General features: G+C 49.9%; 8 protein-coding genes across 8 annotated transcripts; 3 read left to right on the top strand and 5 right to left on the bottom strand.

Moving 5' to 3' along the window:
• Positions 1–1,755: 1,755 nt before the first annotated feature.
• On the bottom strand, positions 1,756–4,066 carry TrAFT101_003769 (uncharacterized protein; the record flags this gene model as incomplete). The annotated part of the gene is made up of 5 exons (XM_066126983.1): positions 1,756–2,317; positions 2,409–3,728; positions 3,787–3,872; positions 3,948–3,972; positions 4,029–4,066. 5 exons carry the CDS (start codon positions 4,064–4,066, stop codon positions 1,756–1,758), a joined length of 2,031 nt encoding a protein of 676 aa, XP_065983091.1.
• A 636-nt stretch (positions 4,067–4,702) lies between these two features.
• On the bottom strand, positions 4,703–5,596 carry TrAFT101_003768 (uncharacterized protein; the record flags this gene model as incomplete). Its single annotated transcript, XM_024899034.1, has 1 exon — positions 4,703–5,596. One exon carries the CDS (start codon positions 5,594–5,596, stop codon positions 4,703–4,705), a length of 894 nt encoding a protein of 297 aa, XP_024766466.1.
• Positions 5,597–6,230: 634 nt separating this feature from the next.
• TrAFT101_003767 (uncharacterized protein) lies at positions 6,231–9,219 on the bottom strand (the record flags this gene model as incomplete). The annotated part of the gene is made up of 2 exons (XM_024909290.2): positions 6,231–8,540; positions 8,605–9,219. 2 exons carry the CDS (start codon positions 9,217–9,219, stop codon positions 6,231–6,233), a joined length of 2,925 nt encoding a protein of 974 aa, XP_024766467.2.
• A 2,227-nt stretch (positions 9,220–11,446) lies between these two features.
• Positions 11,447–12,591, top strand: TrAFT101_003766 (uncharacterized protein). Its single transcript, XM_024907317.2, has one exon. The coding sequence runs from the start codon at positions 11,753–11,755 to the stop codon at positions 12,221–12,223; it is 471 nt and encodes a 156-aa protein (XP_024766469.1). The 5' UTR covers positions 11,447–11,752; the 3' UTR covers positions 12,224–12,591.
• On the bottom strand, positions 12,331–14,465 carry MON1 (Vacuolar fusion protein mon1). Its single transcript, XM_024907318.2, has one exon. The coding sequence runs from the start codon at positions 14,278–14,280 to the stop codon at positions 12,478–12,480; it is 1,803 nt and encodes a 600-aa protein (XP_024766470.1). The 5' UTR covers positions 14,281–14,465; the 3' UTR covers positions 12,331–12,477.
• Positions 14,396–14,697, top strand: TrAFT101_003764 (uncharacterized protein; the record flags this gene model as incomplete). Its single annotated transcript, XM_024903159.1, has 2 exons — positions 14,396–14,525; positions 14,588–14,697. 2 exons carry the CDS (start codon positions 14,396–14,398, stop codon positions 14,695–14,697), a joined length of 240 nt encoding a protein of 79 aa, XP_024766471.1.
• Positions 14,649–21,006, top strand: TrAFT101_003763 (uncharacterized protein). Its single transcript, XM_024902250.2, has 6 exons — positions 14,649–14,913; positions 14,975–15,102; positions 15,168–17,560; positions 17,620–17,864; positions 17,922–19,387; positions 19,466–21,006. Exons 1-6 carry the CDS (start codon positions 14,814–14,816, stop codon positions 20,786–20,788), a joined length of 5,655 nt encoding a protein of 1,884 aa, XP_024766472.1. The 5' UTR covers positions 14,649–14,813; the 3' UTR covers positions 20,789–21,006.
• TrAFT101_003762 (uncharacterized protein) lies at positions 20,928–23,811 on the bottom strand. Its single transcript, XM_024907319.2, has 3 exons — positions 23,278–23,811; positions 21,908–22,523; positions 20,928–21,835 (listed from the first exon to the last, which is right to left on the bottom strand). The coding sequence occupies exons 1-3, from the start codon at positions 23,462–23,464 to the stop codon at positions 21,376–21,378; spliced, it is 1,263 nt and encodes a 420-aa protein (XP_024766473.1). The 5' UTR covers positions 23,465–23,811; the 3' UTR covers positions 20,928–21,375.
• Positions 23,812–24,583: the final 772 nt, after the last annotated feature.

Below are 24,583 nucleotides of genomic sequence, written 5' to 3'. Positions count from 1 at the left end.
CCCAAAAGGGCAACACGATTCTCACAAGCAACGATGCAGTGGATGACCAGATTTTGCCTGATACCTGCTTGGAAAAATCGTAGAATGAAAGAGCAATACTGGTATTGGTGCCGAGTAACCAGCGGGGACTGCTGAGTCTCTGCTCTGCCCATTCGTCCATTCGAGGTACTGTGCATGCAGTCCATCTCCGGCCAGTCTTGCAGTGCCTATTCCTCGGAGCCGTGGCACATCTACACGCACGGATATCCAGACAGCACCCACGGCAGATGCTTTCGGGGCTGTCAAGCTACGGATTTGGCCGACATGCTTGCTACATGGACATGCAGAATGCTGCCGGGACAGGGGGCCGCTGGACGGGGCGATTGTCAGGGCGAGTTCCATTCAGAGACAGGCACGCCAGATGCCAGTCCCGGTGGGTAAAAGCCCAGGGCACCTGGATTTGCCGGCCATCCATGGATGTCGGTGTTGATTCCAACACGGCCCTTGCTTTGCGCAACGCACGAGATCTTGGCCCTCCGCATCGTAGCATGTGCGGCTGGACATCATCTTCACATACTTACTACTAAGTACTTGTACGCCAGAGCGGCGGCGCATGAATCGCGCCATCAATGGCATCAACCCAATTTCCCCAAGCGTCTCCAAATAATAAACTATCGCACCTAAATAAGCCTCGCGTCCCCGTCAAAACATCCAGTGTTCCTTTTTTTAGCCCAGCCAGCATGACGGACACCTACTGAACTAAGCAAGAAAAATGCACCAGCTCCTTATCCAGGTAATCATGTAATCACCCAACACAAAAAGCATCACGTGGATGGGCATCGCCTCTACATGCACTCATCGCGGCATCTTTCGCATCGACTGGTTAATCCCGAGCATGATACGATATTCACGGAAAGAACCTGACTTGGAGACATCATTCAAAGAGCGAAACAAACATCAAGCCCTTGCCCTGTCTGTGGGCTTGCAGGGCCTCGGCTCGGCCACATCGCCGTTGCTATATTTAGCAGCCTGGTGCTCTCCCTGAGCATTCTCGGTCTCAACACGGTGCTTGGGCACGATCGGCGGACGAAGAAGGATATAAAAACACGAAGTGAGAGTCCCTATACAGTCCATGCGCCGTTTGGGGCATACGGCAGGGATGCAAATTTCATCGGCGTGTTAGTAATTTTACTGCTAATACGCGATATTTCATACGTAGTATTTCGTATTTGATTCATAAAACAAAAACATTAGGTGAGATACGTTATCACTGTTCTTCCATAGTACTTTGTTTCAAAGCCATCGGTGCGGAATGCCCGTGTGTCACACTCCAACGATGAAGCAAGTGTCCGTCTCATGGGATATCCACCAAAGCCACGTCCACTACTATGTAGCATATGGCTCAAAACTTCGACAGCTTCATTTGACAGCGCACGTAGCGGTGAATCCTTCTCCCCTAACGCAAAGATCTGCACGGCTCCGCATGGCATCATCCTCCTGGCTATCTGAGCAACTATGCCTGATCCATCACTTTTGACGCTGCCATGTAAAGTCAGTAATGGTACCTATTACCCAAGAGTCTTTTGACATGGATCTTTCGAGAGCAGCAATGAACTGTCTTTTCGCGGAATAAATCTTTTTCCACAAGTGACATGCCGTGGTTATGGTGCTCGTATGGGTCCAAGTAAGAGGTGAAGATGGCGTGGTGCAGGGTTGTGTAAAAAGAAACTTGGCCTTCTCAGTAAGATGGAAAGCCTAACGTAATCGGCCTATTCCTCAAGAAGGCCCCGACATCTGATTGAAATCAAATGGCTCCAGTCCCATTCCAGGGAGCTGCGCACTCAAAAACTCGTCTGTGAGAAGTGTGCCAATGTCGCCGTCTCCTAGATTTGCAAAGAATCCATCATCGTCGCTCGCTTCAAGCCCATTCATCAGATCAGGCGCATCCAGAGGATCCTCCGGTGGCATCGTCGCCTGTGTCTGCTGCGCCTGCAGGAGCACGTCCCTAACCTCTCGCACGCAGGGCCAAGTGTTCTGGATCTCGTCCATGGCCAGTGTGATGAGCGACAGCGCACGCTCAATGTCCGGGTCGCTCCACGACGCCTTCTGGAGGAAGCGCTTCATCATGATTGTGCTTGCGGCGGTGGAGAGCGTGTGCACGAAATCTAACGGTAATGATCTATAGCGGTAGTAGCGAGAAAAAGTTCGCATTAGACGTAGAATTGCCTGTAGAGATTCGTAGCAGATTTCCACGTCTTCGCTTTCGGCAATGCCCGGCTTCTCAAACATATGCGACGGTGGTCGATGGAGAATTATCATAATGGTGTGAAACATCATGCTATTGATAGAAGTTTGCGATAATCAGCCATTGGGAAGACTTGTATGAATGCAGAGGGAACTACAAAAAAAAAAAAAAAAAAAAAACTCACTGAAGATGTAAAACGTTGTGAGGCACTTGGCCAACCGTCCATTGGTTCCAGTGCAAAAAGCTGGGCAGATTGGAAAGCCACTTGGTCAACGACACATGTATCCTCCGCGTCTTTGTCGCGATAATGGTTGGATCTGCACCTCCTCTCCGATTCTCAAACAGGTCAGTGATGATGACGTGAATAATTTTGGACAATTCTGCCCTGTAAATGAACGAGCCCACGAGAGCAACGCCATTGTCCCACTCGTTTGCTGACGCTCCCTTGCAAATATACGTCTCAAGGAGGCCCTGCCAACCAGGGGGATATTGCAGCCGGATGGTATTCCGCACATCCGACTCGCCAGGGTACAGAGCTGGAGGCCGGCCGAAATAGAGGCTGAGCTGCTTGTCGGCGATGAAGGCCGCCCAGTAGACTCGCCGCAGAATCTCTCGGTCACCAATCGACTCGGTAGATCCCTCCCAGTTGGTCGGGTCGAGATGGAGGCCCATTTCATGTGCGAGGCGGAAAGCCATGCCGCAGAACAGCCAGCCCTTGGATGCTCGGCCAACGGCAATCTCGCGATAACCAAGTAGAACGAGGGCCTGGAGAGTCGTCAGGTCAGGACTGTCGAGGGTGGAATAAAGGAGGGTCTGAGCCTGGCTCGAGAAGACGTCGGAGAGGCTGAGCATATCGTCGTACTGCAGCGCTCCCAGGGCGCATATCGAGTACAGCAGCACGTCGGAGTAATATTTCCCAGACCCGACATCATAGTCTCTCAAGAAATACTCGCGGTACACGACCATGTAGTATGGATAAATCTCCAAGAAGAAGGTTGACATGAGCTTCTGTGAAGTTTCATGGTGGGGCTCGTACTGGAAAGTCGCACTCTGAAGACCATAGTCATCGAGGTAGCCATACAGATCGCCCACATCCACGCTGTTGTTAACAATATTTTGACTGTTATTGGCATTCGAGCCCTCTGTCGATATGGCCAAAGACTCTATGCCCACAGCACTCGCCGCAGCGGGAGACGAAGAAGAAGAATCCTTTGAAAAGTGTATCTGCAGTAAGCTTGTTCCCCCAAAGAACTGAGCCGCGTTGTCTCCTCGCAGTCGCCTCAGCTGACCAGACCTAACCCGCGCAGCCGCAAGGCTCGGATCTGACTTGGGATCAGCCTGTCCGCCATCCGATGACGAGACATTAGCAGCTCCCGTGGTCAAGGATAGATCCGAGATGATCTGATCTCGCTCAGCGTTGTCCGCGACGGCCAGCTTGCGGATGACCTGCTCAAGCGCGGTTATCTGGCCTTCGAGGGCTTGAATATAGCTCTTCGAAACAGGACTGTTCGGAGCTGTCGTCAGTAAGCTGGAAATGGCTCTCTCAACGTCCCTCCACTTACCGCTGCTTTTCTCCAATGCCTTGGAGAATACACTCGGTCCCCGCCTTGGCACATCTAGTGCAGGGACGTTTTCGATCGCATTTTATCTACAGCACGGAATAGTCAAGGCGTAAGTTTCAAAAGTCTTGAGATGATTTTATAACATAGAATGCACAACGGACCTTACGACGACGGCATCGCTCACAGCTGGTAGTCTGGCGTGTTAGTAGTGGCTTAAAAAGGCTGAGCCTTTTGAGACTTACGACGTCTTGACGGAGTCTCCTAAGAGGGGTTCCTCCATCGTGCGCCGTTATTACCGCCTAATAGACAGATTGGCAGCGATTGCGCTCAGATATATCAAGATATTTACTATTAATATAGTGTGCAGACAGTTGTAACCACTAGCTGTCAATCTGTGTTCGTCTAAGTTGACAAGGCGGGAACCAAAAAAGAAAAACGTGACATGTGAGAGATGTACGATTCAGATATCCCAAGATGGCGCTCCTTCAGCCCTCTGTTAGCGCTATAAATCAGCACGACTCGCCGGGGATGGACTCCAGAAGCACCCACTTGAGGAGCTGGATTCCTGTTGGTCGATGCTCCTCATCATCGGCCAGCATCTCCGACGCTAAGTCGCTTAATAGTGGTGCCGCCCACAAGCTTGTCGAATTGAATGGATGGACGGATAGATGGGTAGATACGACATGTAATGCAGAGTTCGATGTTATTAAAAAATCAATCTTGGTGTGGCCGTAACCGAATGATGCATTGATGGTAATGACGAATCAAATACGCTGAGTGAAGGTAAAGAGCAGTAGAGTGCTTGCAGCCGACGAAGGCATCACCGCCGCATTGTGACTTACAAAACTTGTAAGCCATCAACCCGCCATCAATCCCAATGGCTGGTTCAAGTGACAAGCACCACCACTAATTCTCATCACCTTGCGATATCCTCATCTCGAGCATCCAACACCAGCATATGTCCCGGCGCATGAGCCATCACCACCCCCTCCAGCCCGGCTCTCATCACCGCCTCCTGCGGCGTCACTCCACAGCCCCAAAACACCGGAATCTCTTCGTCTTCACACTCACCTCCACCTTCGGCTCTCGCCCGTCCAAACGCTCGCTTCCCATCTCCATCCATCGGCGCATCCCCCCATTCTGGCGCATCAATATCCTCAATCCCAAGCCTCTCCACCGCCTCCCACCCCCAATCCAGCGGCTCCCCATGTGTAGCCCCAAACCTCCTTGTGATGCTCCTCACCATCTCGATATCCCGTCTCTTGTACGGCCTCATAGACACAACGTACGTGGCTCCTCGAAACACCCCAGACGGACACAACCGTAGAGTCGTTCTATACATGGGCACGTTCCTCCCTAGCACCAGTTGTCGTGGCGGGAGTCCAGCCGCAGTCAGCTCAGCCTCAAAGGAATATGAGCAGCCGATCAGAAACGCAACATGATCGCTCGTCCACTCCTCTGTAATATCGCTGCAGTGGCTCTTCTCCAACTTCGAATCCTTGTACACCATATATCGCGGTGCGTCTCGCCTTAGGTCACTCCCTTTACCGAGAATTTCATCGCCGCGAAGGGTGTTGATATGGGATATCACCGCGTCACCGCATCCGGTGGTTGCAGACTCGGCGATTAGGGGGCATGGGACGGGGTTTCTAGCACAGAGGTTGCGGAAATCGCTTGCGTACCGTGACGGCAAGATAATAAGATTTGCTTGTAAATATCCAGGTGCCAGGCCTGACGTTGATGTCGTGTGTGCATTGCTTCGTGATGCAAGTCGGGCTTGTTGCCCAGTTATTATCGAAGTTTGAATCATTTGCTTCTTTTTGTGCTTCTAGGCGTAGGCCGCACCAAATCATTAAAGTCTTTTGGCAGCCGAGTAGATGTTTAAAGGGCTATATATAAAGGCAGTTCTAAACATGATCCGTCGCAAAGCATGCGTAATTCCATTTATCAACCTGTAGCTATTTACCCCAGAATATGGTGATCCACACCTGCGTATCTAGTGCATCTGCTAAGTCTTGGAATCGCCTTGATGGAGACGGAGTTGCGCCTCCGCCTTCAGTGCAAAACACTAGTTCGCTCGAATGAATGCATGTACCTCGTAAATCCTTTTGCGTAAAAAGGCGAAAAGAAATCTGAATCTATAATGTTAAGGTCTAACAAATGGTTGTACATTAGCTTAAGCGTCTAGGCATAACTGGTCCAAGTATTTCTGCAAACTAGACTATATTCCTACAAAACCTCCGTCGGAACTCCATACCCTATCTCATCTTTCCTTCCATCGTCCTTCCTTCTCTCTTGGTCGAAGGCCTCCATTAGTATTATTGTAATATTTGCTGTATGTTTTTGTTTGCCCTGTTTAACACGCCCAATAATAAGATTGTGCACGTTGCCGGCCACCACATTCAGAACTTTGCCCAAGCTCTAGTTAAGCAAGGCTCTATTACTCATGTGTTCGCTTTGAGAGATCGATCCAGTGCTTTCTTCACATATAGCCGAACAGCCTTTTTAGCATCTCGCGCCCACCTCTTTATACGCCATTCTGCTTTATTCATCTCAGGAAGAGGTGGCAGATATTTATTACTAGCCCCTTCCCCATATGTGATATTTGTGCCCTTACCGGCTGCGGTGGGGAGCGTCGAGAGTCTATTCATACCCAAAGAAGGCATAGATCCGTTGTCTTTTGATGCGATAGCTGATCGTTGTGAGCTAGCAAACTGCATCCGAAGCAGCGGAAATTTGCCTCGTAGTCCACGTGGTCCACTCGGGCTGATATCATAGCTATGCGCTTCGGTCAAGGCTGTCCCAGGTATTGGTGTAATAGGGTTTGAGTGAACTGCAGTTTTGATGGGCGATGGTGGATAAGGGATATTGAACTGATCTGACGGCTGAGAAGACGGCCGAAAGCGGATAGACGTCTCGTCTGCTATCACCAAATTGTCACTGTTGGGTTCGCAGTTCGATACCTGCGCTTTGCCACCCATAGCCGTGTCAACTTTTTCATCCACTACGTCTTTTTTAGGACAGGCCGCCAACTCTGCGAGTGAGTTGCACTGTTTCAATCGATTGTTATACGGAGAAAGCCCGCTCTGACTGGGCCGAACCGGGTCGAGTTGGCTGTGTGACGCTTTGAGCTTGAGTGCTGGCCGACCCGCTGGGGTATGTCCATAATCTTGCAAGGCGTTATACACTGGCCTGCTGGCTGCAACGGAGCATGTTGCATCAGGAATGATTCGGGGTGAAGAAGGTGATGCCACAGCCCTTGTGCTGAATTTTGATTGGATGTTTTGCGAGGTCGGTGATAGAACGGCTGACAAAGATCTCTGGTTCATTCCCGAAGGCTCGTCTTTGCTTGGCATCAAAGGTTCGTACCCAGAGCAACTAGGTAATGATAATAAGCCTACAGTGCCATAGCCTGAGAGTTTCCCAGCTTCTCTCGGTAGCGGAGGCAAAGATTTCATTAGCTGAGGAATACTCTCCTTGACCCTAAGCTCGCGTGCAGGGGAAATGGGCTCTGGTGAGAGAATTGGTAACCCGTCCTCTCGCCTGGAGCTATTTTTGGAAATGTCATCTGAGATGGCACCAGTCGTACTAATCATCAGTGTTGCGATATGTCGTCGGTGACATTTCGGATACGCCTTCTCCTCTGTACCAGACTTGTCTGTGGACGGTAAGAGCGAGCACTCGCTCAGTCTCTTCAAAACAGGTGCCTCCGCCTCGTTTGGCTGGAATACAGATGATTCATTGTTTTCCATGTCGATAGATTGGACTTCGCTGTCTTTCGAAATTGACACTCTTCCTATGCGGTCAAAAGATGATAAAACAGAGGCAAAGTCGGACAATGCGGGATCTAGTGAATATCTTAACTTTGAGATACCGCCGGTTTGAGACGGTGGCCGGCTTCGAAGGTCTTCCACTATATCAAAGTTGGCTTTCAAGATATCAGAAGACGTTGTCAGAGGCGATATTGATCCTGTAGAAGCTGGATTGCTCATCACTGAACCCATCTCAGCGGTATCTAGTTCTGTGTTTGGTGACGCTTCATTCGAGACAGCTAGTGGCTGGCTTTGCTCTTTTTCAGAAAAGGCATTTAAAGCAATTTCAATAGAATTCAATAAATCGGAAGTTGTGATATCCGTGGCGCCATTTTCATCTTGGAGGGTCAGCTGCTTTGTTTCTGTTCCTTCAGAATGGCGTTTCCTAGTGATTGATAAGTGTGAAGGCTCAATCAAATCTTTCTCAGCTTCTTGCATATTGGATTTTGACGAGTCTGAATCATTTTCACCAATATCAAATTGCCCTTGGATATCGTCCATTAGTAGCAGGGATTGACGAATATTTTCAGTTCTCTGTGGCATAGGGTGAAGCGGCACATCTACGTCAATGTCCCAAGATGGCCGGTCTTCGAATTGTTCACTGTAGTCATAATAAATAGAGCCGGTCGATCGGAGAGGCGCACAATTTGAATTTGAAGTTACTGGTTTATCATACATCTCAACGATGGACGTAAGACTAGCCGACCGAATGCTTTGATCCGTGGGACATGGTTGATTTCTATTTGGCTGCATGGGTGCCCACACCATGGCAGGATTGTGCGGTCTGGCCTGGCAAGATCCCGGTACATAAAAATGAGGCGAGTGCAGTGGCCTTGACGGCAGAGAAGTTGTTGATCTATTGACTTCTGCACGAATTGAAAGCGGAGGTGGCCGTCGAGAGCCTTGGATATAAGTAGATTTGTATGACCCATGAACAGTTCTCTGCAAACACGAAATATGTCAGTCATGAAGAGATTTCTGTAAAAGTTCCAAGTTGGAGACCTACTTGAGAAAAGCGCTCTAACTCAACCATCCTACTATAGTCAACATCCCCATTATCTCTGAGAGCTGGAGAAGCGGGGCGAACTCCGGGGCGCTTCAATCGGGTCGGGTAAGGAAAAGGGGATCTTGGACGTTGGAAGCCACTTCCGCTGGATTGGCTTTGTAATGTACCTGTAGATTTCTGGGAAGGGATCCGTTTTGAACTGGTTGTAGTCATTGAATACGACCTGGGGTCATCTTCAAGACTCGCTGGTGAGGACAGTTGAGTGTGCTGACTTTCAGAGCCATAGAGAGAAATGATTTCAGAAGCCGTATCGCGATACGGCCGCAGTCTTTTATGGTCATCTGGATGGTAGTAGTAGTTTTCATCATACCCCGAAGAGCGTGCTGGAAGCAATAAATCCACATCTCTGGGATGCGACATGGATCTGTTTGGTCGATCAAAGGGCGCTGAAGAAGAGTTTGGCCTGATAGAAAAGATGCCGATGTCACCTGTCTCGGTGGTAGTCTTCAGCATGCTCTCTAAGGGACCGGGTGAGCGTAAGAGGGCGGAATTCTGGTTGACTCTGCGTAACGGGTGCCTTTGAGCTGGCGGACGAGGATTGGGGTAGTTGATCATTCTGGTTTGATATCGATACTGGCTGCGCAGCGAAGAATGGCTGGCAGATCTCTGTCGTAATCGAGCAGCGTCCATAGAAACGAGGCAAATCCTGGCTGTGATGGGAAGGGAAAGACGAAAATATCATACACATTAAAATAACATAGACGGGCTCGGGGAATAGAACAAGAAGCAGAAAAGCCAAAGACGATGGGTCGATACCTGCGAATCAAAAACTTCCAGAACGCGAGAACTGTAAACCAACTCCAAGAAGATCGCGACCAGGACTTTTGGTACAAACATTTTCAGATATAGAGGATGGATCGTGGCAAGGAAGCCTGATTACCTACCTAGGCGTCGGCATTTCGGCGAGAAAGACGCGATGCACAATGGAAGGTCCATCTGGTATTATGGAATACAAAGCAACGGTGGGAAGGAGCAAAGGAGGAAGCCGCGATGAATCACTTTCACTGGAATGCGTGGCGCATACAAGGGCACTCGGGCGTACCTGCCCGTGAGAATAAGGTAACGTATACACAACATGGCGTTATATTTTGCGTTCTATCAGGTCGTCCAATAAGTAAATCCTAGTAATCGGGTCAGAACGTTCATTTAGCCATCATATAGCGCTGCGAAATACATGCTGCCGCCTACAAATAGATGGACGCCGATTAGTAGATATGGATGATAAATATTAGTAGTACTTGGCATCGTCGCTGAAAAGGACCGAGGACTACATTTCATCACAAAGTGTACGAGGTACTTCGTAGAGCATGGGCCGCACCAAGCCTTTCACTCACTACCCTAGAGATGCAAGATGAGCTCATTGATTTATTTCGGTAGATTGCAGATAAAAATGCAGTTTTCCAATTGCCACAAGCACCTGGCATCCATTAGCCTTGTAGTTTCCAGAGGTGTCATTTAGAGTTTTGAGCCGTTGGTGTTGCCTCGGGAGAATGGCTGAGGTACTGGAGGCTTCAAAGCGTTGCTCCTATCATGTGGCCTCGAATAACAACTGTGCGCTGCTAGTAGTGCTGAGCATCATTGCTCTTTGTAGTCTCATATCTCAGTCCATGCAAACTGTACTCATGCTAATGAGGTCATAGCACAGACACGTGGTGCCAATAGATGGTGTCATTGCTTCATATCAACCATAACGCTATTGTTGTCTGCAGCCATCACGAGTAGCTGAAGTCGTATCTTGTGATGGCAGATAGCTTTGGCCTCGCAGGCGCGGGATCCAGGAACCAGGACTGGGTCTGTTTCCAGCCAATTGCGGTACAGGCTTGGCATTTATCCGAGACGTAGCTGAACTCTGTCGTGTTTTTGTTTTCCCACCGCTTGGATGCTGCCGTTTCGCCTTAGTACTACTATGGAGTAGTGGGCGTGCACAGGTGACTCTCCCCTCGTTTATGCGTGCACTTTGGCGAAATGATTTCCCATGCAGCGTCTTCCGAAATGTGGCTCACGTGGCCTCGCCAGCAAGGCCCCCTTCCAATCTTTAAACTGCCTTGCCAGCCTGCCACGCCCAGCTACCACGGAATAGAACCACCACTAACGGTATGCACCACTGGTACCGACGATAGCGTAGCGGTTGGGTCTCTTTAGGTCCGGGACATTGTTCTAGAAATATGATCGGAGATTAAAAACGAGATGGGCAGTACAAGCGGTGGGATTGTGGCCAACGAAATTGAGGACATGTGCCAACCTCACTCTGTTCTGCTGGACCTGCAGCAGCGAGATCAACAGCAACGGCAACAGCCAGCAACAAAGAAAAACGAAAGCAATCAGACCTCCCCCCCCCAAATCCCAAGCAAACACGAGCTGCTGCTCGAATAGAGGCCCAAGAGCCCATTAAACTTTGGCACGCAGCTCCCTCGGCATCACAAGTGCGAGTCCAGGCCACCCATTCAGCACCGTTTCAAGGTCACAGCGTGCCCTGCCTGGACTCTGCCGGCCGCTACCGGGCCTGAACCCTAGCGCCGCAATGCCCCTGGAGAGGGGCCCTACAGGCCATCTCCGGATCTTGACTGGCTGGCCCCCCGCAACTCCACCAGCACGACGCGCTCTAGTCAGGGGCACTGTGGATAATGACATGCGGCAATCCTTTCAACGCTTGGTGGTACGGGCCATTAGCTGCATCTGTTAATAATTTCTGCGCTGCTCGTTGGCTGCACTGCCGGAGAGGCATAGGGCAAATTTTTTTGTTCCCTTCGCTCGCCCGTCTCTTTTTCTCCTTCCCGCCCTTCCGAGAGACATTATAGAGTTTTTTCATTTCGTCAACCGCCGGGTTTCTGAACTTTGATTAAAAACCTCCCAGCGGCGCGTTTCCAGGGAGATTAGGCCTTGAGCACCTCGTAGCACTTATAAGAGAGCTCTTCTTCCCTGTAGCCAACATCATACCTGCTGTGGCCATATATCTCGCCCCGTCTGCGTCAATGACCTGATTTTCTATTTCTCTGCAATTTATTTGCCAACGTTCTCAACCCTCACACTCTTTTGATAAACACGCTCGTTTGACAGTCAGCATTAGACATAATACACCACCTTCGCCATGGCTTCACGCAAACCCGACTTCCACCTCTTGATGCCCGCCGCCAGCCAGCCGGATCTTCAATTCCAGTCACGCAGCCCCATCCGCAGCCCTCGTTTCCACGAGGACTTTGATGCTCCCTTTTCCGAATCTTTCCTGGACCCCCCGCCTCCTAAGACGTCCTACTTTGCGGAGAGCAAAGACAAAGTTCCACCGCCGCCTCAGCGAAGCTATGACGACAGCTGGGTGCAATTGCCTAAGCGCCGGGCGAGCGTCAACGACAAGGTGCTGCAATGGGCCAAGCGCTCATTGACGATTAAACGACAGCGGCCTTCACGTCCTGGCGAAGGCTTTTCTGATTTACAACCACCCCCAAGTAGGGGCTCCAGGAGGATGAGCACCTTGCCAATGGAGACGGCTTACGGCAAACGCAACAATCACACTCAGCCTTCAACAATCATCACTGTGGCTGAAATTCCAAAGCCGACTTAAAATGGGACCGAAAATGGAAAAAAGCACAGTGACAAGGAACAAAGCACAGAGAACAAAATCGGGAAAAAAAAGAAGAAGAAAAAAAAAACTACAACAAATTGATATGACACAAGAGAAAAAAGAGCAACCTGCGGCTTCTGTCGTCACTAACATTACCGTTGATAGGAATGCGAGGCAAGGCAGTGGCACTGTATAAGGGGGCTGGATCAAATTGCAATTTGTATGATAATGATTTATGAACTCAGAAAAAGGTGTCAAAATACACCGCCACCAATGATGAACAACCGGTTCTCTTCTCTCTTAATCCATTGCATAATCTTATTGGCGCCCTGCGCCATTGCCGCTCGTGACAAATTAGGCCCACCAATGCAGTAGAGTTCAAACGCAGGAGTGAGCCAAGCAAGAGATGTAGAGTCATCGCTTACGCATTGTAAAATCTTAAGATGCGCATTCTTTGCGTGTGTCGAGGCATGGAGCTCGTGATATACCGTCATGAGACGTCTTCTTTTTACAGGATGGCTGAAAGCCGGCTCTAGATTTGACATGCAGAATTGCACATTCGCTCGCGACTTAAACAAGAAATGGCAAATCGGGCTTCCTGGCGCGATCTGCGCCATGCTGGGGCGACCAGCACGAGCGGCATCTCGGATGATGGCGAGGCTGCCGTTCTTTGCCAGCTGTTGCGCGACGTCGTCTCGCATCTGCTTGAGGCTGAAAAATGCTTCTCTGTCCGCGCTGATGAGGATCATGGCAATCTCTTCGCCCACCGGCTGTCCCACGGCCGCAGCGGGTGCCGTCGCCTGCTCGCCTGACACCCCTTCGAAAAAGCTGACATACATATATAGATACCCTTTATTGTTGAAGGCCGGCAGGCACAGTGGAATCCAGTTTTCGCCACCTCCAGCTTTGATGCCCTCCGACTCGAAGAGCATGTTGAATATGAGCTGGAGGTCGCTAGGGTGAAGAGAATGGCGCCGGGGCCGAATAACGCTGACAAGCTTGCCTCCAGCAACAATGAGCCCGTAGAGCAGCTTGTCGGCCCTTGATTTCAAAAATGTATTGTTAATTGTATGCCTCTGAGATTTGCGCAGCTTTAAACATTCCAATGAGCTTAGCAATGCTGAGGGAGAGCCCTTCGTGAAGCTGTCCGCTAACGATGACAACAGAGCTTCGGTTCCTTGCAACGGTTTGCGCAAGTCGGTGGACGGTCGATTCGCGAATATGTTGGTTAGAGAAGGTAGCGTGAGGGTTGATAAGATTTGCATATATAAGGCCTCTAGTTGTACACGTAGCTGTGAGTCGCTCTCCCCAAGCTTGCTGATAGCTACAAAATAGAGTGGCCCCTGAGTCAATACCACGAACCGGGTGTTGCCAGCTGTGAAACCTTGGAGGGGGTTTTTGGAGCCTTCGTAGAAAGATATGATGGTTTGTACCACTCCGATGGAGGAATTTATAAGATTGAGGTCTCCATGTCGGCTCCAGATGGGTTTGCCGGCAGAGGATAGGACCATGTACTGTTTTAGTTTCGAGCGCCAAATGGCCAACCTTTCGTCGTCCTTGAAGTACTCATTTGTTTCATCGGGAAGCGCATCAAACTCCTTCTCGAAATTGGCGAGTCGATCATCTGCGCTTCTGTAATGTTTCTCAAATGGTTGGGCATTTGCCGCTTGCGCCTTTAGCAGATTCCATGCGGCGCTCTTCTTGCTCAGCGAGGACGTCAACAAGCTGGCAATGTCTCCCGCCGGGCGCATCGTTGGCGCAAAGCTCATGATACTGGCGGCATCGTCGCCTTCAGCCCCCGAGCTGCTTGGCCGGGGGGGATTTGGAGACGTATAGCCGCTGCCTATGGGTGTCGATGTAGACCGGGAATGCGTGGAGAATGTTCCCCGCGTCCCGTCGGGAAAGGACAGTGTCTGGATATCCAACGATGTTATAGCAGTCGTCGCTTGAGCCTGAAAGGCTTTCGGGTCTACCGCACTGCTCACGCTGCTCGCGTGTGGTCGAGGTGGGAGCGGAGGGGGTTGCTCCTCGACGGGGGAATCGCTCTCCTGTCCCATCGTGGTGCGCAGTTCTGTTGCATTTCAAGGAGGGCGGAACCTAATAGGCACTCATCTAGCAAGATCTAGAGGGTTGCGCGGTCTTGCTGCTATCGAGACAGCCTTGCCATCCATCATGCCATTGCACTTTGGTCGCGGCGACGACGAGAGGCGGATCGAACAGAGCAGTGGAGGAAACTGGAAGCGAAAGAGCTCCGAAGTAAGGTGTTGGATCAACTGTGGCGCTGCCTGGTCCGCTGTGGTCGGTACGTATTGGTCGCCAGGGCCTGTAGCCTTGCGTCAGTCGGTGCCAATCAATCACCTATAGTGGGGTTGGCTACGTATGTCGGCACCTTAGCTCTGTCGACTCCCGCGTTTTGGGCGCAACCACTGAAACGTAGCCTTCTGGACGACTTCAACTCTGGCGAATCATCGTGAAGCTGTCCAGCAGCTGCATTGTAGCTACAGCTGTTTCTCGCCGCTATGCGACTCGCTTCCCGACTTCCAAACGCTGTTGTCATTGATCTCACCCATGAACCAATTAGCCCGGCATAATGGCGCTTGAACTGGGTCCTGGCGTACGCTCCGGGTCGCCAGAGAGCTCTGGGCGGGACTCGCCCATTCCACGACAATGGAGGAACCAACTCGGCGGAGGTGGGTAGGATTCATTGGGGAATGGATTTTCTTCGTCCTTTAGCTGATTTAGAGACTCCAGGAGATGCCCCGGTTAAGGACAAGGCATACCGTCGATATGCTGCTGGAGTCGACAAGGCGTTGCTCTTATTCGAAACAGCTCTAGAGGAATGGGCTGACTATATATCCTTCCTCAACAGGCTCCTTAAGGTTAGATATAACCAAAACACAACCCTAATCGTTCTGCAACATGACGTACTGACTTCCTCGGACAGAGCCTGCAAGCTCGACCGCCCGCCAGCACTATTATTCCCTCCAAGATTACCGTCGCGAAACGTTTATCACAATGTTTAAACCCGTCTCTACCCTCGGGTGTACACCAGAAGGCGCTCGAAGTTTATAATTATGTATTTGAAACGATTGGGAAAGATGGGCTCTCTCGAGACCTCCCTCTATACCTTCCTGGATTGGCACCCACCCTCTCTTTTGCATCACTCTCCGTCCGGTCTCCATATCTCGACCTTCTTGAGCGCCATTTTACGGGTGTCGATTCCAGGTCCTTACGTCCAGCTATGAAATCAATAATATTGGCACTGCTACCTGGTTTAGAAGATGAAACTAGCGAGGATTTTGATCGAACTATGCGACTGATGGGAAGCTTCAAGAATGCTATCCGACCAGCAGATAGCGTCACTCTCACGGAACAACATGCCACCGGTGACGATTTCTTTTGGCAATGCTTCTTTCTGGCCTCTGTTACAAGCCATGGCCGCCGTGCCGGTGCTCTAGCCTACTTGGTTCGAAATCTGCCTGTCCTGGGCTCGGACTCATCTATCGTTACATCCAGCGAGAAAAATGGCCAAAACGATGCAGACCAAGGCAACTATAGTAACGAGATTGTTGCTATTGTTACCTCTCCAGAACCGGGTTTGCTGGTGAGATGTTTTGCTAGTGGGCTTTCTGATGAGCAGCTGTTGATACAGCGTGGCTTTCTTGATCTGCTTGTCTCACATCTCCCACTTAATTCCAAAGTGTTACAATCTCTTGTTAAACCTGGTGATCTGGAACTTCTCTTGAGAGCGGCTGTTGGAGTAGTTACCCGAAGAGATATGAGTCTAAATCGTCGATTATGGGCATGGCTCCTCGGCCCTGAGCCAGCAGGCAACGAAAATGAACACAACCCAGACTTACATGGTGGCGCCTCAGATGGTCAGCAGGCTCTGCTATCTTCTCGAACAAATTACTTCGAGCAGTTTGGTCTACAATCCCTTACAAAAGCTCTTCTTGAAATGATCAAAGATACTTCTCACGGTGGAGTTGCCGAACGAACCCGCCCATATAGAATTTGTCTTTCTTTGATGGACAAGTTGGAAGTTGGTGGACTGGTGATACCGGACATCTTTCTTCCCGTGGTGGAGAGCGTACGGCAGTTTCAGAATCAAGGCCCGGCCAAGGGAGAGTTTACAGAAGTTCTACGCAGCGCAAGCGTATTTTTCGATGGTATTGAGGGTGGTCTGATATACGGCGAACTCGTTGGACTTCTGGATCAAGCTATTAGCTCTGGGAAGGCTAACAGTGAAGATCGAAGCGGCAAACTCTCTTTGGTCAAGTTTATCATTGCCCATTTCAATGTGCATGATGGCGAGATGAGCACAATCCATGCTCCTCTTGCCTGTCTCGCCGCTTTGGCCATGTTAGAAGATGCAGCAAGTCGAAAAGATACCCTTCGTCTGTCGGATAGCCCTAATTCATCTCTTAAAGAGCAAGTCCTCAGCATTGTCGTTTCTCTCTTGGAACTGGTGCCAAGTTGGGCTTTCGCAGAGCCTACTAAGGGCAAAACCAGCCAAAAGAAAGATTCTGATCCCTCTACTTCGCTGTCAGCCAAAGATTTATTGAAAAGAATCCAAGATTTTTACGTCCATGGGCAAGGAAATCCTGAGGCTTCCCCAATACCTTTCTCTCAAATAGAAACTGGAGAACTGATTTTGGCCAAAGCAGTCAAATATATTGTTGATGACGCGGCCGAACAGGATTCGCCTTGTTCTTTGAGTTTCCACATCAAAATCCTACTCCTCATTTTGTTGAAAGTTCCCAAAACCTACAGGTTCGATGAGAAGATGTTAATGTCATCTTTAAAAGCACAACTGACTCAGAAACGACCCTTGAGGTTTTCTGACTTTTCTTCAATTCTACATCTCATCACGCAGCTTCATTATGTTGAACGAATCTCAACTCCGGAGTTGTCTGAGCTTGTACACCCTCTAGTTCGCCATGCATGGTCATATCTTGCAGCTTCTGAGCCTAAATATCACGTGGAAACGGTCCGATGTCTTTGGCAGCTTCAGGCAGCTATTTCTTTATCTCGTCGTGATGTTGAAGCCGCCCTTGCGAGTATCATAGTGAACCAGAGTTCTGGCGATGGTGCAGATATTGGGCGTGCTTTCGGTGTTCTTTGGTCACATACTATTCAAGATACTCAATCCGATCGGCGAGGGCCAAAGATCCCTACAATTGAAGCAAAATTGGGCCAAAGATTAAGTGGGACTGATCATTATGAGATTATATTGACACGACCTTTGTTCCTTGTGCTTGACGGATTGTTAGATGACAGGACGCAGTTGTTCATGACTGTCAAATCATGGCTCAGTAACATGGTTGGCATTGACAGGTAATTATTCATAATAGCTCTCTACATTTGCTATTTCTCTTGCTAAGTATTGAACACAGGTTATTTCTACTCTTCGTAATGAAATTTGGAGAGATACCCTTTCTTCGCGAAGTTGGAAAAGGCTTTCAAGCTGAGAAGTCTCTACCTAACCGCCTCGCTTTCACCGAAGATGACGACATAGATCTCTGCTTGTACTATCTACGGACTCTCTATCACGTCCTAATTCACTCAGGAGAAACTTCAGGGGCAGTACTTATATCTAAGCACCTCTCCTTCAACGATACGCTGCAGGTGCAAATTTCCAGTATGTATTCTATAACTTCATGCGCATACCAGCATCTCTGTTAATACGTATTTCTAGCTGGTGGAGATGAAGACGACATTACGTTACAGGATTATTTTGTTCGGGTGTGCATGGCCTGCATCACTGGCGATGCAATTGCGCCTACTAGCGATGACCTGAGCAACAGAGTCTCCCAGCTGCATCGTTATGCACTGACCGTTCTTCACCACTTCCTCACAAGCCATCACGCCGCTCCTCTATTCAATCTGAATCTTGATCATATTCTCATTGATAGACTGTCAATCTCCATTGGAAAAACGGATCCGTATGTGCAAGTCCTTTTGCTTGACGTCGTCTTTGACGCTCTCAAGTTACATGATGCTGTGGCGACAGAGCTTGCTATATCTTCAATTGCCGAAAAGCGACGATCAAGCGCGGATCCTCTGCATGCAACTAGATTATCCATCTCTTCCGGCGACATGGCGCCCCCTCCTATGATAATGCCACCCCAGCTACTCAAGTGCCTACAGTCAGGTTTAAGCTCAGCAAACAGCCAGTTTGTTTTAGACACTTGGGTCTCATTTTTAAGCAGATGTCTGCCTTTTTATTCCCAGTCCATCTTTCAGATTTTGATACCCCTTGTCGAAACCCTATGCAAACAAATAGGCGCTACCTTCTCTCATTTGAGAACCTTGTTTGAAGACGAATCATATGAAATCAAGAGTGAGGCTGGCACACCGGAATCTACTTTAATTTACCTTCTCAACGCTCTAGAACAAGTCCTGGCCAAGGCACATGATCAATTGCTGGCTGAAGAAGCTCAAGCGCTGGCTCTGAAAGGCCCCGACCAGCCTCAATCAATCTTTGGGAGCATGGTGTCAGGCGTCTTCCAATCAGACTCCCCCCAATCGCGAAGCGCCACGGCAAATGACCGCTTGACCGTTCATTTAGCCTTCCAAGATGCTGTACGAATGTGCTTTTCAATCTGGTCTTGGGGACAGGGGGATGAAACCACTACACAGGACATCAATTCATCAGCGTCCTTCAACTATACGTCTCTGAGGATGCGGAATCGGGCAAGGCGTCTCCTTGAACACCTTTTCACGGCGGAGACTCTCGAAAGTCTCGAGACCGTGATTGATGTATGGAGAAACTCAACGAGCGCTGCAGAGCATGTCACCGTATTTAGCTTTTTAGCAGCTTTAGATGCTGCAAGGCCAAAACACTCGATGCCGGCCCTTTTCAACTCGATATACAGTCGTACGAACCCTGCTGCGTTGGAACCCTCACGGAAATCAACAATGACAATTTCACTTCAGGATGCCGACTTGGTTGTCTTCTTAGTTGAATATGCCAGGTCACTGGATGACGATGCCATGGATGAAATATGGCAAGACTGCATAACGTTCTTGAAGGACCTCCTGAACAATCCTTTCCCTCACAGACAAACGCTTCCTAGCCTTCTTGAATTTGCCGCCATCTTAGGCGAGAAAGTCGACAACACCAATTTCGGTGAGCAGCGGAAGATGCGTAGGGAATTAGGGGTAAGATATTAGCTTTTGTCTCCTTGATTTGCGATTGCCTCGTAAAGGTACATTGGCTAACCGGTGATTTCGATGTAGGACCTCTTCCTAAGGCTTCTCACTGCTCTCTTCACCACGAGGCCGACTTTTACTGATTCAAGCAATTCGAACGGCACGTCAGGAACCAAAGTTGCTAAGGGCGAGCTTGAACGTCGCGGCACATTTCCCGGTGTCATTGAAAGATCTGATGATGTTGTGGCCATTCTCGCTTCCATCGTTCCAAACCTACCCAAAATCCTCCTTGAGCCTGATCGAGTTCTCTCTGCAGCTGCAACGATATCTACGAATGTTATTGGTCCGACTTTCCGCTCCAAGACATTCCCAGATTCGGTTTCCTCGAGCACCCTGAAGCTCTTGCACGAACTTTCAAGGCTACCAAACAACCAGAAAACTTGGAAGAAGGATGTCAGCGATGCCTTCAACGATAGTAAATTCTTCGCAATGAACCTCGCTTTGGTTCAGAATGACTGGCTACCGTTGCTGCGGCAGTGGGCATTGACGGATAAGGATAGAATCCCAGAAATAGTTGGCCGCATCAGCGCACCTACTACTGCGGGAATAGTATTCGGGGTGGGCGCCACTTCAGCTCGTTTAGAGGCTGATCGAAAGACACAGCTTAACTTGCGGAGGATCGCTACTCTGATCCTTGCCTCTGCGGAAGATGCTTTCGTTACGGATATCCCTGCCATCTTTGATAAGGTGGTTGAGCTTTTCGGGGCCACTTCGACATCATCTCCATCATCCACAACGCGAGCAGAGGTATACATGGTCATCCGAGCGTTGGTGCTCAAGGTCAGCCCAATCCATCTCGCCAGGCTATGGCCCGTGGTCAATGCCGAGATTCACTCGGCCATTTCGTCCATCGTGGCCCCGGATCACAGCACGGCATCCGAGATTTATGTCAATGCCGCTATCTTGCAGGCTTGCAAGCTGCTCGACCTGCTCATCTGCGTTGCGCCGGATGATTTCCAACTGCACGAGTGGCTCTTCGTGACAGATACCATTGAGGCGGTATATAGATCATCTACGTACCAGCCCGTCGCTCTGGTCGACGAAATATCCGAAGAGCTCGGCGCAACCACCATTGCGGGCCATGACGATGCAACGATAATGGCCCAGATGGCGACTAATCAAAACGGCCCACGCCGTCTTCCGCTCCTCGGGGCGGGTGGCATCAGCGACGATGTTAGGTTTGAGAGAAAGGATGAGCTGGTTGCCAAAGTTCTTAGGCCATTCTTTGGGCAGCTCAGCATTTTCGCCTTTGAATCGACGTATGCTATGGGAGCGCTGGATAGAGATGCCTGCGTGGAGGCGCTGTTGAGGGATGTTTTTGATGATCGTAGTATGGTTAAAGCTTTGTAAAAATGGGTGAACTTTGTCTTCTTTTTTTTTTTTCCTCCTCCTCCTCCTCCTCTTCTTCTTCCCCTTTTAATCATATGGCTGGGGCCAAACTTGAGTATGAGATAAATTTGTAGATAGTCTGTAGATAGATAGACTTGAAGTCGAGTTTTTATTTTATGGGTACGTTGTATGTTTCACTTTTGTATCCTTGCTGTAATAATTCCAGCACCGCTCCCTCCTATTCTCTATTTACACTCTGTCATTACTACAGATATCCAGATATCCTAACAGACTGTGCCAAATCTCCTGGCCCATTAACGGCTATTCCACTTTGGCCAAAGCCATCGAGAGTGCTACCTCCAATTTTCTACCACTTTCAAATGATGAAAAAAAAAAAAAAAAAAAAAAAAAAAAGACTTCAGGTATTTCTTAACAACCAACAGCCATCATCAGAACTCCAGTTCAAAGAAAAGCGTGAAGATAAATGTACACCATCAATCCAAAAAGAAAGATTACCAGTACGCCACCACATATTTTGTCCCACTATCAATCATCATCATCCAGCCAAAATAAGAAGAGAAGAAGAAAAAAAAAAAGTTGTATCAAAATTAAACCACCGCAGGCGGTCCTAGAACTCTGGCAATCACATCCTCGTAGAATTGCCTCTGTATCGACGCGCCGAACTCGATACACCTTATCAATGGCCTCATTTCGATCAACAAGGCCGTCAACAAGCCGTCCGAAAATAGCAGCTCGTAGGAATACTTGGACGCTAGGTCGAACCAAATCTGTACGGGAGAGATCTCAGTTGGATCAAGCTCAAATTGTGCCAGGGCCCAGAGGGAGCTGATGTTGATGCCGCTAGCTTGCCAGTGGAAGGTGGGTGCTTGTGTTGTGGCAGGGTCTATAGCGGTAAACACTTGGCGGTCGGTGAAGATGGAAGCAGGTGCGGCATTCATGAAGAGAGCAGTTGCGGTGAGAGCATGGTTGTAAGAGTCTTCGTGTTCACCAGGAACGTGGTTGTGGAAATCGGTGGATTGGAAGTGGTCCCAACAAATGTTTTCAAGTCTGGGCTGTGTCAGTCGTGCTCTGAAGAATGTATGTATTCGACTGGATTGCATCTGCGACGGAGAAACTTACGCTAATATCCAATTGATCACCGTCTGTTCTTGTTGAGGGGTCAAGGGAGGTGTTAGGGGAGTGCTTTCAAAGCTAGGCGGAGGAGGCGGGCTGGCAGAGGTCTGTATGCTGGCACCAGAGGAAGAGTTGATGGTAAAGCAAGGCGTGCCCAAGAGATCATGAATGCCCAGTGACACTGTGATGTCATCAATGTTGATATGACCAAACATTTCCGCATCGTTTGAGGTCGAAGGCATCAAGGGGTTCTGGTTCAGGTCCAGATCTGACAGTTGTCCGCCACCGAGCCATTCTTGAGTGTCTAGCTCAGACAAGCCAGCCACAAGAGTGCCAGGAGAGCCTGCGTTTGAGAAATACGTTGAGTCGGCCTGCGGATATTTGGGCTGAAGGTGCTGCTCACTCTTCCTTAGCAGATCTCGGATGCCGTCGTTTTCCATTCGCATCTGCGATGTCTCCTGCTGGGCCTGGGTGATGAGGTCTCGCAGCTGAGACACGTCCAGCTCCAGCTGCTTGACATAGTTTGCCTTTCGCTGGCGGTGCTGGATCTGGGCCTTCCTGACCTGGGCTCGTCGAAGCTGGGCGCGGTCCTTGGCATCGGCATCCTTGCCAGCGTTTTCATCTGCGCGCACAAGTCTTAGTTCAGCGTCCATGTTCCTCCTACGTTGAGCCCGGGATCTGGAACGTGCAACCTCTCCAGACGGTGAAAGACGACAAAGAAAAGGCATAGCGTGGATAAGTAGTGCAGTAGAGAATATGGCTTGAAGCGCAACGCCCAGGTGTAAGATTCCAAACTTTAAGTGGGACCGGCCGTCATGAATGGAATCAAAGCAGCGCCGGGCACAAAGCAGGTGCGAATGAAAAGGCAGAGTGAGAGGCAAGGCATAATTTGCGCTGAGATAAAGCGACTGGCTCCCCCTTATAAGGTTATAAAGGTGATGATGGCTGCGCTGCCGAGGAATGATTTGAGATGGCACAAACGCTAGTCGGCCGCACTTCTCCAGCAACGCTGGCTATTCCAAATCACGAAGCGCTTGCTCCTGGACGGCCGGAATTGATGACAGCCGCACACAGACCCGCCGAGAGCAGGACGATCACCTAAGATGTGCCGCTGGCAGTCCCTTGCTGCCCTTTTCGCTGGAATCATACAAGAGCCGCCCGTGCAGCGCCCAGGATGCCGCCCGCAGGCTGGTTCTCGCCATGTGCCATATCCCAGCAGGTTGCTTAGCCGCCACGCGAAGGAAACAATGGAATCATGCATCCGGACGACTGGGGCAGCGGCTCGGGAAGGCTCAACAAGCAAATTCAAGCATAAATAGATAGACCATGCAGGCGGGGAGTCGAATGTGGAAACGCGTCGGGTCAGCTGCACTCACCAGCATCTCGATCTGCTTCTTGGTCCTCTGCATATGCTTCGTCCTGCAGCTCGCCGGCCGAGCTTGGACTGGCCGTCTTCTTGCCCTTCTTCTTGTGGCCGTCGCCCTCCTGCTTTTCCTTCTGCTTCACTCGCTTCCAGAAGGACGTGAACGAGGGCCGATCTGAGTCTGCCGTCTCTGCTTCCATGGCGCCGGCCAATCAAACAGTCAATCGCAACAACGGCTTGTACGACAATGCAAGCGGCGCCACCGACAGTGGCAGCAGATGGCAATAGCTAGGGGCGTCGACTGAGCGACACAGACAGAACGCAGAGAAGCGAATGAATAGCGTGATAGTCCGCCCCCTTCAGCCTTGTTTGGGGATTTGTCGCGACTCGCCTTCCCAGACAAGACAAGCTCGAGCTGCTGCTTGTTGCGTATGTGCGCGCTCCGAGCAATCGACCGCCAGGTGCAAAAATAATCTCCGAATGGCTGTCGCGCGCTGCCGTCCTGTGCGGAGGGGGGAGAGGTTCCGACCTTCACGAGCTAAGCAATTACGTGGTCAAGGTAGCAAAGAGTTGAAAGGTTATCGAAAACGGCGCCAAGCTGTCGATTTGCATTTAGTCGGCCTCGTTTTCGGGTCAGCGCTGAAACCGCTAATTGCCGGACGCGGGCTGTTCGAGGTACCTGCTACTTTTGAATCTCGCCCCCAGCATCACTTGCTTCTGGGCTTACAACTGGAGCTTCAGCGGGTGCTGGGCAATCTGACTTTTGCTGAGTGAAGTCGCTGATTAGCGACTTTAGCGTTGCCTTGCCATTGGATGTAAAATTGTAGTGGGCGAAGGTACGGAGTACTACTGCTGACGATTTTTAGCGCCATCGCAGACTACCTGATACAGTACATGCAACATACAGTGCCTGGCTCGACTGCCATAGCACTGAAATTCTAAGCTTGTAGCACTTCTACTACTACTCCTTGGATGCCAAATTCCCATGCCGATAGTCCCCTGTAGGTACCCGGTACCTGCCCCTCGCGGAGAACCAAAAGCGCTAAATGCCGACAAAACCCAAATATCCCGTCATGGTTATTCGGGGTATAAACACAAAGATAGGCACCTTGGTAAGCAGAACGGCGTGATCCTTCTAAAGAGGAGAAAATAGATTATACCGACGTCTAAGAATAGAGAAATAAAAAGCGAAATTTCTAATAAGGTTGGAGCGCTTTGTGCAAGAACTGCAGCATTAGCTCCGAATGGCGTCGCAACGATTAAACATACTATGCGCTCATCTCTCGAGTTTAACAATAATGAATATAGTGTGGTATTTG

Source organism: Trichoderma asperellum, chromosome 2, assembly GCF_020647865.1.
Source record: "Trichoderma asperellum chromosome 2, complete sequence".
In the NCBI taxonomy this organism is placed as follows: Eukaryota; Fungi; Ascomycota; class Sordariomycetes; order Hypocreales; family Hypocreaceae; genus Trichoderma; species Trichoderma asperellum.
Note: the sequence above shows the minus strand (reverse complement) of the source record. Positions and strands in the feature narration are given on the sequence as shown.

Excerpts from the sequence above, each read along its gene's own strand:
- TrAFT101_003763 (XM_024902250.2), top strand. The coding sequence starts at position 14,814 with ATGGCGCTTGAACTGGGTCCTGGCGTACGCTCCGGGTCGCCAGAGAGC. Across the intron at positions 14,914-14,974 it reads GAGGAACCAACTCGGCGGAG|GAGATGCCCCGGTTAAGGAC; the intron begins GTGGGTAGGATT and ends TAGAGACTCCAG. Across the intron at positions 17,561-17,619 it reads AACATGGTTGGCATTGACAG|GTTATTTCTACTCTTCGTAA; the intron begins GTAATTATTCAT and ends TATTGAACACAG.
- TrAFT101_003762 (XM_024907319.2), bottom strand. The coding sequence starts at position 23,464 with ATGGAAGCAGAGACGGCAGACTCAGATCGGCCCTCGTTCACGTCCTTC. Across the intron at positions 22,524-23,277 it reads AGAAGCAGATCGAGATGCTG|ATGAAAACGCTGGCAAGGAT; the intron begins GTGAGTGCAGCT and ends TTGTGCGCGCAG. Across the intron at positions 21,836-21,907 it reads GTGATCAATTGGATATTAGC|ACTTGAAAACATTTGTTGGG; the intron begins GTAAGTTTCTCC and ends GACACAGCCCAG.
- MON1 (XM_024907318.2), bottom strand. The coding sequence starts at position 14,280 with ATGGGACAGGAGAGCGATTCCCCCGTCGAGGAGCAACCCCCTCCGCTC.
- TrAFT101_003766 (XM_024907317.2), top strand. The coding sequence starts at position 11,753 with ATGGCTTCACGCAAACCCGACTTCCACCTCTTGATGCCCGCCGCCAGC.